The sequence below is a fragment of the Chrysochloris asiatica genome, unplaced genomic scaffold (assembly GCF_000296735.1).
Source record: "Chrysochloris asiatica unplaced genomic scaffold, ChrAsi1.0 scaffold00040, whole genome shotgun sequence".
Taxonomy (NCBI): domain Eukaryota; kingdom Metazoa; phylum Chordata; class Mammalia; order Afrosoricida; family Chrysochloridae; genus Chrysochloris; species Chrysochloris asiatica.
Genome location: NW_006408558.1, coordinates 21,663,438 through 21,675,992, shown reverse-complemented (window position 1 = coordinate 21,675,992; position 12,555 = coordinate 21,663,438). Strand labels below are relative to the sequence as shown.

Sequence of the window (12,555 nt, the reverse complement as noted above, 5' to 3'; positions counted from 1 at the left end):
TCAGTGGCTCCCTGGCCTTCTCAGTGGCTCCCTGGCCTTCTCAGTGGCTCCCTGGCCTTTTCAGTGGCTGAGCTTTGGAAATCAAGCAGCGGATCTTTCTCCTCAGGTGTCTGTGGGTGGGCTCACAACACCAAACTGTCAGTTAGCAGCTGAGCCCTTAATTAACCGTTGGCACAAGAAGTGTCCCCCAAATGTATTTGCAATTAAGTGGAAGGGTCCTAGCCTGTATCTCAGAGCTGGGTTTGAATCAACAGCTTGGAGCTATGCACTCGTGCTTGCTGAACACTGGGTAACAGAACAGAGGAGGCCTCTGCCTCATGGGTGTGAACTGAAGGAAGGGTTACAGTTTTACACTCAACACATCACACACTTCATCTCCTACTGACCAGTGTGTATACAGTCCGTTTTGTTTAGCTGCTTACCTGCTGTTTCTGACTTTGGGTTGTGAGGACTCGTGCCACAGCGCACCCTGTCTGCATCTCTGCAGCTTCCAGCTCTTGGGTGGAATTGTTGGGTTAGATGCTCTCTTTTCCATTTTGCATTCCCGCCAGCGGTGGATAAGGGTTCCAGTTGTTTTCTGGGTTTGATTTTTGTTCAAACATTTTTGCCATCCTTAACTCACTTAACTGCTGCTGAGTTATTTATTTCCAACTCACAGTAACACTGTGTAGGGTCTCCAAGGTGGAAATCTTTATGAAAGCCGAAAGCCTCTTCTTTCTTCCTCTGAGCAGCTGGTGGGTTTGAACTGCCAACTTTGTGGTTAGCAGTCCAGTGCTTATCCTGTAGCACCACGAGAGCTCCTAGCCATCGGGTTATTGTTAAGTGCCTTATAGCAACCCTGTACAGCATGAGTGGGAATCTATTTTCTGCCAAAATGTATAACATCATTCGTAGGCTATGCGAAACTTAAACATTAGCTTGCTATACTTGGTCAAACATTTAATTAACTCAGCACAATGTAATGGCTGGAACTGGGGTGGCGCTATAGGATAAGAACTTGACCACAAGGTCGGTTTGAATCGAAGGGTTGGTGGTTCAAACTCACCAGCTACTCCTCAGAAACCCTAATAGAGGGTTGCTAGGGGTTGGAACCAACTCAATGACGCTTAACAATAATGACACCGTTGTGACGGCTGGAACTGCAGTTGCCTTGGCAGGACCAGACCAAATGATTTTGGCCCACAGGCTGGACATTCCCCACCCCTATTGCATAGGGTTTCAGAGAAGCAGCTGGTAGATTTGAACCACTGACATTGTGATCAGCAGTCCAGTGCTTCTCCTACAGTGCCCCCTCAGGAGCCCCTAGCCATTGTATTGAAAGTGAAATGATACCTCTTCCAGCATCATCTTGAAACTCCAATTCCCAGAGGAAAAGATGGATGTATAAAACCTATCCGAGTTAGAGTGGGAACCCAGCATTGGAGACAGCCTGCTATCTTCCATTGCTACCTTCCATTAGGAAGTCTGCCTTCTCATTTCATCCCGAATGTTCCTCTCTCAAAGTGCCTTTTTCTGGGGCCAGCCAGTGTTATGCCAAGATGAAATTGGAGGTAGTAAAACCCCTCTGGGGACAAGGGGGCAGCTTAAGAGGAGTGCAGGGTGGTGAAGTGAAGAAGCCGGAGGAGGCCAGGCCCTCGTCCTACCAGTGCCTTTGGGAGCCTGCCAGGGACTCAGACTCTGGGGGACCAGCACCCTATTGCAAGGGCTGCCCTGGTCCTTGTTGTTAGGGAAAATGGCAACTGTCACGGATTGAGCCCAGACCGTGCTGGGCAATTTTCAGCAGGACTGCTGCGTAGGAAAGAGCTGAACTGGCTTTAGTTGAGGTCTGTGGGATTCCAGGGCCCGGGTTCTTCTCCCTGTGCTAACCAGCTGTTTACAAACACTTCAGAGGGTCCATCGAGGCCTTGGAGTAGCCTCAAAGCAAGATCCGACTTAGCTTCAGTTGGGGGCAACTGGCCTCCCTTGGCCCCTCTGGCTGCTTGTGTGGTCAGCATACTGCTGTCCAGTGGATCCCTTGTTGGGGGTGTGTGTTGAGCCTCCTCTCTTGACCTTGGCTGAGTGGGGCTTCAGTAGCTTGGTGGTGGCCTCAATAGGAGCCCCACTCCCAAAGGCGCTGGCCCCAGGCCCAGTTCTTTGGCTCCTGAAGCCAGAAGACACTAATGGGTTTCCAGTGGATGGCTTCATTGGCTACCTCCCATGCTCTCCTTCCTGGAATCTGCCCTGGAGGTGTCTGCTATGAATTGTTCCCTGTGTGTGGGGGGGGGTGGGGGTGGGGGTTGGATGGGGTGCAGGGAGTGAGTATTTATTAGACACTGTCTGGACACCAGGCATCATCACGGAGTCTCATTGGGCCTTTATGACCATCTGAGGGCCATGAGGGTTAGTGACGCTGCCCCACGCCACCAAGTGTGCGACAGCCAGACCTGCAGATGCTGGAACCCTAAGCGTCCTAAAGTCAGCCGCCTCCTAGGGCAGTCGGGTCTGGCTGGCCACAGCCCTTCCAGCCCCACTTTCCATTCCCTGTTGCAGAGAAAGTCGAGCAGAGCGAAGGAGAAGAAGCAGAAGCGGTTGGAGGAGCGAGCAGCCATGGATGCCGTCTGTGCCAAAGTGGACGCCGCCAACAGGGTAATTCTCCCCACCTCTAGCGGCCTCAGCCCGGACGTTGTATTTGGCTTCTTTTGGCGCCACTCTGTGGCGAATCGGTGTTACTGCTGCCCGAGCCTGAGGGCAGCTCTTCGGGCGGGGCAGGGAAAGCTCCCGAGTGGAGTGGGTCTTCACAGCGGCTTGGAGAGAAGGGGTCCCTCATGCAGAACCTGCAGGTCTGCTTGCTCCCAGGCACGTTTGCGACTCCGCTCTCCTTTCCTCCACAGCTTGGAGATCCTCTGGAGGCCTTCCCTGTGTTCAAGAAGTATGATCGGAATGGGTGAGTGCGCTTAGCTTTCCTTCCTGCTGTGCCTTTGTGAAAGCCACACCTCAGGCCTCATCTCTTACCTGCTTAATGGGGTTGTGAGGCCAAGCTTGCAAGACTGATTTAAGAAGGAAAGAAATACAGCTCATTGTGTGGAAATAGCATCTGGTGTCAGATCAGGCCCTACCTCTTGGTGACCCATGTGCAACCGAACAGAGTTCTCCCTAGCCAGACACCACCCCCATAACCGCTTGTAGACTAGACCACAGTGTGGTCCACAGGTCTGTGTTGGCTGGTTTGGGGAAGCAGTTTGCCAGCTCTTTCTTCCTAGTCTGTCTCCATCTGGAAGTTCTGTTAGAACCTGTTCGGCATCCAGCAACCCACATGCCTCCACTGGCAGATGAAGGGTGGCTGTGTGTGGGGTTTGTTGGCTGGGAATTGAACCCCTGAGAATCCCCTCACTGAACTCCTAGCACCTCAGTGAACAAGATTGTCATTATTGTTGGGTGTCGTGAAGTCAGTTCCGCCTCACAGCGACTCCAGAGAAGGAAATGCTGTCTGGTCCTACATCATCCTCACGAGTTTGGTTCCCCTTGAGCCCATTGCTGCTGCCACTGTGCCAGTCCCATCTCGTTGGGGGCGTCCTCTTTTGTCACTGACCCTCCACTTTACCAAGCATGAAGTCCTTCTCCAGGGTCCGGTCCCTCCTGATAATATGTCTGAAGGATGAGAAATGAGGTCTTACCATCCTGGCTTTTAAGGAGCATTCTGACTGTATGTCTTCCAATATAGATTTATTTGTTCTTCCAGCAGTCCATGGTACTGTTAGTAATCTCCAACACCCTAACTCACACGCATCAGTTCTTCTGTGGTCTTCCTTATTCACTGTCTAACTTTTGCATGCATATATGAGGCGATTAAAAAACCATGGCTTGGGTCAGGCATACCTTAGTCCTCTAATTGACAAGCTGTTCTTGAGCACTTAAAGAGGTCTTGAACAAAACAGACTCGTGCAGATCCAAGAATTAGAAAATAAAATACAGTAGCAGGTGAAAATAGACATCTCTTTCTTAGCTGTGTGAATTTCACGCAGCACATTGATTTATTGTTACTTCTTCCTGTGTGTGATTGGACACATTATAGTCGTCTTGTAGTTACATTGTTCAACTTCTAGAGAGCCTTAGACACAGTCTAGCTTTACCTTCCTGTGAGCTCTCTTTTGTATGTGAATTGAGTGAAGGTTGACAGAGCAGATGATCCGTTTTACACTCAACAAATCCTATGCTTTGCTTTATTACATGGTTGCAGTCCCCTCCAGGTACCAACAGTTAACAGTATCGACCTCTATTCACTGTAACTACTGCATTCCTCCCTGTGTCACCCGCTACTTTCATTTTTCCTCTGCCAACCTCCGTCTCGTCTATTGCCTGCCCCATCCCCCATATTAACACATGTCTACCCTCTAGCCCCTGAGTAGCTTTCCTGTGATATCTCTTACTGTTTTCACACTCCACATGCCCACGAAGCCCAAGGGGCAGAAAGTTAAGGGCCCACGTGCCATTTACCTGTCCTGCCAGTCAGCGGCGGGGACATCTACCCCAGTGGGGCCATCTGAAGTCTGTGTCAAAGACCACAGAAGGGCTTTGTTCTCTCAGAAAGAGGTGCTGTCTCCCCACCAAACCAAACTCACTGAGATCAGGTCAGTTCCGACTCACAGCGACCCTGTAGGACAGAGGAGACTGCCCTTGACGGGTTCCAAAGCTAAAGACTTACGGATCCAGACAGCCTCTTCTTTCTCCCAAGGAGCAGCTGATGGATTCGAACTGTCAATCTTTTGGTTAGCAGCCCAGTGCTTAATCTGCTGTACCACATGATTTCACAGTTGAGACAAGGAGCTTAACTGTGCTTTATTTAAATGTCACTTCAAAATAGATAGAGAAACGACAGCCTTTGTTAGATTAAGAGAACAGAGAATTGAGGTGGACCCAGAGTATCCACCATGTCCTCAGCAGGCAGGACTCCTCAGGGGAGGTGTCTGCCATGGTCTCCTTGAAGGGCCTGAGGTCTTGAAGGTAGATTAAAAAGGAAGTGTTTCTCAGGGGCTCCAGTGACGAGTAGGTTCAGAAATTAAAGCAACAGGCAAGAACCCAGGGAACAAAGATGACGAAGTGTTAATCACAGTGTACAGAGGGGACCTCGAGGGTAGGAAGAGCACAGAGGCAGCAGAGAGGGACAAGAAGTTTACAAAGTGCCCAGTCTGATAAGGACAGCCCAGGGGAGGCGGGACACCACGGGATTTGTGGGTGCGTGGTGAGCCAGGTGGTGACAGCTGTTCGTCTTGTCCCAGACAGCTTTGTCCTTCATAGACCCTGACTAGTCACGTGAGGTGGCAAGGCTCAGTCTTGGCCTGGCTGCTGTTAGACTTCAGGGGGGCGGTAACAGTGCCCGGTGGGACAACACAGAACTGTAGCCCTGTCCAAGCCCACTGCCATCTGGTGGGCTCCAGCTCACAGCAACCCTCTATGGGGTTCCAAGACTGTAAGTCTTTATGGGAGCAGACAGACTCATCTTTGGTGGCTTTGAACCGCTGACCTTGTAGTTAGCAGCTTAGCAGCTCACCGACAGCAGTCCCAGAGCTCTCTGCAGCCTAGCCTCCACGCCTCCTTTTCCTGTCCTCAGGTTAAATGTCTCCATTGAATGTAAGCGAGTGTCTGGACTGGAACCAGCCACCGTGGATTGGGCCTTCGATCTCACCAAAACCAACATGCAGTCCATGTACGCATGCCTGGAAGGGAGGGGGAGCCTTGGTCCCCAGGTCGCTGGGCTCCCCAGAGTTGCCCATCCTGACCGTTCCCCCACACCCCCCAGGTATGAGCAGAGTGAGTGGGGCTGGAAGGACCGGGAGAAGCGGGAGGAAATGACGGACGACAGAGCCTGGTATCTCATTGCGTGGGAGGACCGGTCCGTCCCTGTTGCCTTCTCTCACTTCCGGTTTGACGTGGAGTGTGGGGATGAAGTCCTTTACTGGTAGGAACCATTGTTCAGGGCGGGGCGGTGGGCAGGGAGGCAGGCTAGCCCATCAGGCACTCCAGCCGTGACGCAGACCCCTGTGCTTGTGTGGGCGCCTGCACCCGCTTCAGGCTCACCTCTTTGTCTCCTCCCAGCTACGAGGTACAGTTGGAAAGCAAGGTACGGCGGAAAGGCCTGGGCAAATTCCTCATCCAGATCCTGCAACTCATGGCCAACAGGTAAGGAGCGTCGCCTTGGGGCCCACGCTCCGTTCTCTGGGAGGACAAGGCTGACCGGCGTCCAGAGCATGCTAGGGCCTGGCCTGTGCTAAGCACTCTGCCTGAGGAATGGGCTGCAGAGAGGGCTCTAGAAGAAACCACAAGCATGGAGCCCATGCTGTCGGATTGTGGTGGTTAGGTGCCATTGAGCCGGGTTCAACTTGTAGCAGCCTTGTGTAGGGTTTCCTAGAAGCAGCTGGTGGGTTTGAACTGCCGACTTTGTGGTTTGCAGTCCAGTGCTGATCCCAGTGCCAAGCTAGGACTCAATGATGTTGGATAAACTCCATCATACGGAGAAGTGCTGGGTACCTGGCAAGGCTGGCACAGGAGTGGGTGGGCAGAGGGAGCAGGGCTCTGTCTCAGAGATGCCCTGTCTGCTCCCTTCACAGCACACAGATGAAGAAAGTGATGTTAACAGTATTCAAACACAATCTGGGAGCCTACCAGTTCTTCAGAGAAGCTCTGCAGTAAGGAACTGGGCCCTGGTGGGGACCCCTGGTGGTGGAAGAAGGTGCTGCTGCTCTGGTCCTGTCTCCACTTGCCCTGACCAAGGGACGGAGGAGCCCAGGCCAGCACAGCCACCATCCCACATGACTGAAATGCCAGTGGACTTCACTCTCCCTGGCCTGCCCTTGGCCTAGCCCTTCACCCATGCTCCAGCACCCTCACACCTGGGGTCTCCTAGCGCGGCTGCTGGGAAAGGCTCAAGCCTGCAGCCAGCCCTCTTCTTCCTCCCTACAGATTTGAAATCGACGACTCTTCCCCCAGCATGTCGGGCTGCTGTGGGGAGGACTGCTCCTACGAGATCCTGAGCCGTAGAACCAAGTTTGGGGACAGCCAGCACTCCCACGCGGGCGGGCACTGTGGAGGCTGCTGCCACTGAGCTCCCAGAGCTCCACTCACCAGGATGCCCCAAAGCACAGAAGCCTGGGGAGGCGTGCTCCAGGCTGCAGAGAGCCCTGCCCTCCTCCACTGTCCTTGGAACAGAGAGGGAGAAGAGGCCCTGGCCCCAGACTCAGCCTCCCACGGCAGCCTCCTCACTCGGCACTCAGTCCTAGAGCACGAGCCTTCCCACCCCTCTGCAGCTGGATTCCCAACAGCCACCCCCCATATACACCTGGACAGATGTTCATACCCACCTTCGTGGAAGTCCGGAGGCCCAGAGGAGGAACACTGTGACAGAGACACCAGGAATCCAGCGAGATCTTCTCAGCCAGCCTTGTGTGGATCCGCAGTGAAAATGCAGTGTGCTGGGGGTCTGCCGCGTGGGGAAGAAGCTGTGTCCCCCCACACACACACACACATCCCCATCACTGCCGTGGGAGAGCTGAGAAAACCAGGAACAAGGTGCCGGACGGGCCCCCAGAGCAATGGACCGTCACCTCTCAATCTCAGGATGGGGAGGGGGTGCACAGTGGGGCCTCACAGAGGTCCTGCCTGCTCCTGCCCGTCACACCACAGCCCTTTGCCCCCGCCTCCACCCCCGCCCCAGATACCTCAGTCTTGTCTCAGGGGGGATAAGCATCAGGGAGCCCTCCTCTGCCCCAGAAACCTCCCTCATCCTGGGGTGGTCAATGCATTTCCTTTCGTATGTTGGTGCTGATAGCTCTCTGAAAGTGGGGGCGCCTCACCCCACTCCTGCCTGCCCCATGGCTGACTGGCCCCTTCAGAGAGCCCCCAGGCAGCAGCAGGTCCATACTGCCTGCACCCCCCTTCCAGCTTCAATGAAGTATTCACGGGTGGGCCGGGCAGGTCTCTCCGTCAGCATTCAGCTGCTGCTCTCCTGTTACCCTGTGTGTGCAGCGGCCGGCTGCAGAGGGGAGTCAGGAGGGGCGGGTCAGAACCTTGGTCTGGTCTACCCTCTGCGCCTTGCTCTTCCAGGGAAGAAAAACCAAATCTTTGTCCAGGACAAACGCCACTGTGGGGCTGCCCGGAGGTCCAGCCTTTGAGAAGTTGCTCTTCAGGTGGACAATCTGGCCCTCTGCCCTGAGCAAACCGCCTGTCCCATTGGAGTCCCCTGCTGGGGCTCTGCACGCTAGTCCCCTTTTGCAAGCCCAGCCTCTCTGTTGGGTGCCCCATGGTTGGTCTGGGTGCTACCCCAGCGGTGGGACTGGCACTGTGGAAGGGGGCCAGCCAGCTTTACACTGGAATGAGCCGGGACCCCTGGGACAAAGGCAGCCTGTTAGGACTTGCTGCTTCACTGGCCCCAGTCTCCGAGGACACTGGATGATCACTATTTATTATCTCAGACCATGGACTTCTGATACCTCACACTCAAAGGGACCAAAAGGGGCCCCCAGTGTCACTTCCACGTCAGCTGAGTTCCCATTCTGTCTGTTCTCTCCAGTATAGGGGCCCCTGGTGCCAGGCCCTGCATCCCAGCCCCTCTTGGCGGCCACTCCCCACAGAGCTCCTTGGTTCCCACCAGCTCCTCGTCCTATGGCTGACCCCGTGGGTTCCTCAAGCTAAAGTCTTTTTCTCCTCCTCCTCCAGGCTTTTTGTAACAGGCTTCTTGTTTTGTTTGGGATTTGTTAAGATATTTTCTGAGATCTCCTTAAATTTTGCTTAAACCTGTTTGGGGTTATTTTGTTGGAGGGTATGTGTCTATGACATGTGTCTGATTCTTTTTAACCCTTTATATTTTCTTTGTTTTGTTTTTAGAGGAAACTTTGAAGATAAATTTCTTTATGCTTTTTTTTTTTTTTTCCTTTAGTGATGGTTATCACTGGAATCACAGGGGGAAAGGCTTTCTTTTTAGATTGGTTGTATTTGTACATCACAAATAAAAGACACTTTGTTCAGCTATTGGGATGGCAGTGTGGGCCTGGGACACCCCAGCCCTGGAAGGAGGCTGTGTTGGAAGAGCCCCAGGGTTTGAGAAGCTCTCTGTGTGTCAGACAAGCAGCCCGAGGTGGGGACAGATCAGATACACGTGTCTGTGCCTCTTCCCAGAAGCCCTGGGTAGAGGCCAAAGGTGCTCTCCTGAGGGGAGCCCACTTTTCATCTAGGAGAGACAGTCCAGAGCCAGGCTTTGTGACCTTTGACATTTGTGACTAAATGGGAATTCCAGCATGTGTGGGCGCTGGGTAGCCGAGGACCGGGTTTCTTTACTGTGGAGGTCAGACTATTCTTTGCTGCCTCAAAAGATTCCCGTCCCAACCCCCCTCTATTCACAAGACACAAAGACTCCAAGGAAGGGGTAACTGATGTTAGGGCTGCTGGGGGCTGAGGAGGGCCCTAGGGTGACAGGTGGTGCCTCTGCAGTTTCTCTACAGGTGGGGGTGGCATTGGAAGGAGAGACAGGAAGTGGGCTGGGAGCTAGGACTCAAGCATTTCCTATAGAGGGTGAAGGAGCCAGCCTGGCCATGTCCCTGCTTGCTGACCCCCATCTGCTTGGCGGTGGAGGCCAGAATGGAGTCCCTGGTCTACATGGGGTCTTTGGGCTCCAGTAGAGAGAGGAGGGGGTTTCCTAGCTGGTCAGGTGGGTGCAGCCCTGGCGTGTGGCGTGTGGTGGCCTCTGCCCTTTGGGTTGGACACACCCAGGGCATGGTTTTGCTGCTCTCAGACACAACAGAGGTGACATTTTACTTCAGTTTATACAACAAATTTCTCACCACAATACCTTGTTTTCTACCCCCAAGTACTTTGTTTCTTGTCCAAAAGGGGTTTTAATCCCTGGCAGGAATTGTTTGGAATAGCTGTACCCATGCCGAGAGCAAAATTTCCAAAGTGGTGGGGCCCTCCTCCCTGGCACGGCTCCAATGACCTCAGTCCTTGGTCCTCCTGTGGCCAAGGTGCTCAGCACAGGGTCTGTAGCTCTGATCTCAGCCCACCCTCTAGCTGCACCTCTGGGTTCTTTGGTCCCACCTGAGAGCCGGTGGAGAAGGAGACCCACCTGCTGATGAGTGATGGTCTGCTCCTTCAGAATGGAAGCTGATTAAGGGCCGGTTGTCAAGGGTGGGAAACACTGGTCCCTGGTGGTTTCTGCTGCTGGGCTCTCAGAAGGTAGGCATTGCAGACTCCAGTTCTGGGGTGTTCTCACGTGGCTACTCCTCCGGTGTGTCTGAGGCTGTAACCCAATGCTTCTGAATGAGGGCCCAGGTGTTCTAAGGAACCCCCATGGGTGAGACGCTATCTAGCTGCAATAGGAAGAAGGGTGGCAGGTCTCTGCCGCACCAGTGACAACCACACCCAGTGCCTGCTGTGCTTGGCACCATGAAACAAATGCCAAGTTACAGACCCACTGAGCATCCCAGAGTACCAAGTATCTTGTCAGTGGCCCCAGTTGTAAGTGGCAGTGGCAGGATTTGAACCCAGGGTGAAGGTATTATCCCTACTTGACATGTATATCACTTGAAGTTCAGGAGAGTTTAAACATAGAGGCACACAGCTCTCTCTGCCTGGTTCCAGGCCCCTCCCCCACAGGCCACACCTTCAGTGACCTCGATGGCACATTTGGTGATGCAGTTAACAGCCCAGGGTTAGATCCTGCCTGTCAGGAGGGACCTGTGGATCTAAGGGCCTGACCCTCCCTTGAGAGTGCTCTCTGCTGTAGAGAAGGTGCTCTCTGCAGAGAGGGACTACCTGCCTCCCAGGCTAACAGAGGGGGGCTGGAGCTCACCCACAAAGAAGGGCTGGCAGTGCTCACTGCTGCTGGTGATTCTCAAGGGAGGAAGAGGAGGCAACCCCCCACTCATGGGCCTTAGCTTTTCCTGATGCCACCCCCTCCCTCCACCATAACCTCCAGCTCAGCAGAGCGGGGAGGGAAGGGAGATGGGGTAGAAGTGACTTGGACTGTGTCCCCACCTCTACCCTGTGCCAGCCAGCTTAACCCCTTCTGCCTGGCCACCTCCCTGGGTTGGGGGATGGCATTTGATCTGGGGCAGCCCCCAGCCCCTGCACACAGCCTGTTTTCTGTGATGTGTGACTGAAGCCATTGCTGCCAAGTTGTTTGAACTCATGGTGACCCTGTAAGCAGAGCAGAGCTGCCCCACAGGGTTTCCAAGGCTATCATCTTCATGGACGCAGATGGATGGCTGAAGCATCTGTTGGAGTGACTGGTGGGTTTCAATGACCAATCCCTGTCAGCAGCCCAACATTTCCCACCGTGCCACCGGGGCTACTTGAAATGCAGTTACAGTCCCTGAATTCTGTCTGGGTAAAAGCAGACAAGGTGAGCCTGTATGGGGGCTCCCAGAGTCCCTGGGGTGGGGGTCTGCTATGGGCAGAGCAGGCCAGCCCACCTTGAGGGGAGGAAACCAGGAGGTGGACAGACCAGGAGCCACCTAAAGAATGGAACCTTTGGACTTGAAGAAGGGGGTCTGGGCGGCTACTGTCCTGAGCAGAGCTGGTGCTGGCCTGGCAGGAGGGGCAGTTTAGGGCCAGCTCCCCCCACAGCAGCCCCCAGAAGAACAGGGTCAGTGTACCCTGGGGCAGTGCTCTGAGAATCTTTGTGATTCATGAGGGAGTTCGGTGAGTCCCCGCCTCAGGGTCCAGGCACAGGGGGGCATGGGCAGCGAGTGGGTGTCATCCCCAGAGTCCAGCATAATATTTCGGGGTTTCATTTCCAGGGGTTGCAAGCTTGCTCCTGCCCTGGTGTTGGGACCACCACTCATCTGTCAGTTTGTCGTAAGTGGTGGCTTACGTGTTGTGGTGATGCTAAAAATTGTGCCACCAATATTTCAAGTATCAGGTTTCAGCAGATCTTCCAGACTAAGACGAGGACATAAAGGCAAGTTACTTCTGAATGGTCAGCCACTGAAAACTTTACGAATAGCAGTAAAACATTGTCAGATAAAGTACCAGAGGATGAAAACATTATGACTAGCACTATAATATTGTCAGATACAGAGCAGGAAGATGAGCCTTGCAAGTAGAAAGACACGCAAAGAAGAGATGATCATGATGATGCGAATGATGTAAAGTTTTCAGAACCTTCATTTGTCAATGGGACAAAACTCTAAATGGGGAGAAAAAGCTGCAAATATCCATAAATAATCAACATGGAATGTATGAAGTATGCATCTAGGAAACTTAGGAGTTGTCAAAAATGAAATGGAGCAACTAAAGATCAATATCCTAGACATGAGTGAGCTAAAATGTTTTTGGTCATTTTAAATCAGTCTTATGGTTTACAACAAATTGAAGAGGAATGGCATTGTATTCATCATCAAAAAGAATATTTCAGGATCTAAAAGTCGATTGCTGTCTGATAGGATAAGTAAGGTCCATAAGCCTCAATGGCATTTAACAACAAAAAAGGAAGACCAGTTATGCACCAACCACTAAAGCCAGTGATGATGACACAGAAGAATTCTACAACTTTCCTCAGTCTGAAATTGATGAAACATGCAATCAAGA

General features: G+C 53.0%; 1 protein-coding gene across 2 annotated transcripts; it reads left to right on the top strand.

Annotated features, from left to right (window-relative positions):
* The first annotated feature begins 2,535 nt into the window (after positions 1-2,535).
* Positions 2,536-7,104, top strand: NAA40 (N(alpha)-acetyltransferase 40, NatD catalytic subunit). Of its 2 annotated transcripts, XM_006860999.1 has the most exons (7): positions 2,536-2,625; positions 2,871-2,923; positions 5,588-5,683; positions 5,777-5,935; positions 6,073-6,156; positions 6,585-6,662; positions 6,937-7,089. In XM_006860999.1, the coding sequence occupies exons 1-7, from the start codon at positions 2,587-2,589 to the stop codon at positions 7,076-7,078; spliced, it is 651 nt and encodes a 216-aa protein (XP_006861061.1). In that variant the 5' UTR covers positions 2,536-2,586; the 3' UTR covers positions 7,079-7,089. The 2 variants fall into 2 exon arrangements, with proteins under 2 accessions (XP_006861061.1, XP_006861062.1); XM_006861000.1 differs by lacking the exon at positions 2,871-2,923 and having other exon boundaries at positions 6,937-7,104.
* Positions 7,105-12,555: the final 5,451 nt, after the last annotated feature.

Excerpts from the sequence above, each read along its gene's own strand:
- NAA40 (XM_006860999.1), top strand. The coding sequence starts at position 2,587 with ATGGATGCCGTCTGTGCCAAAGTGGACGCCGCCAACAGG. Across the intron at positions 2,626-2,870 it reads AAGTGGACGCCGCCAACAGG|CTTGGAGATCCTCTGGAGGC; the intron begins GTAATTCTCCCC and ends TTTCCTCCACAG. Across the intron at positions 6,157-6,584 it reads CTGCAACTCATGGCCAACAG|CACACAGATGAAGAAAGTGA; the intron begins GTAAGGAGCGTC and ends CTCCCTTCACAG.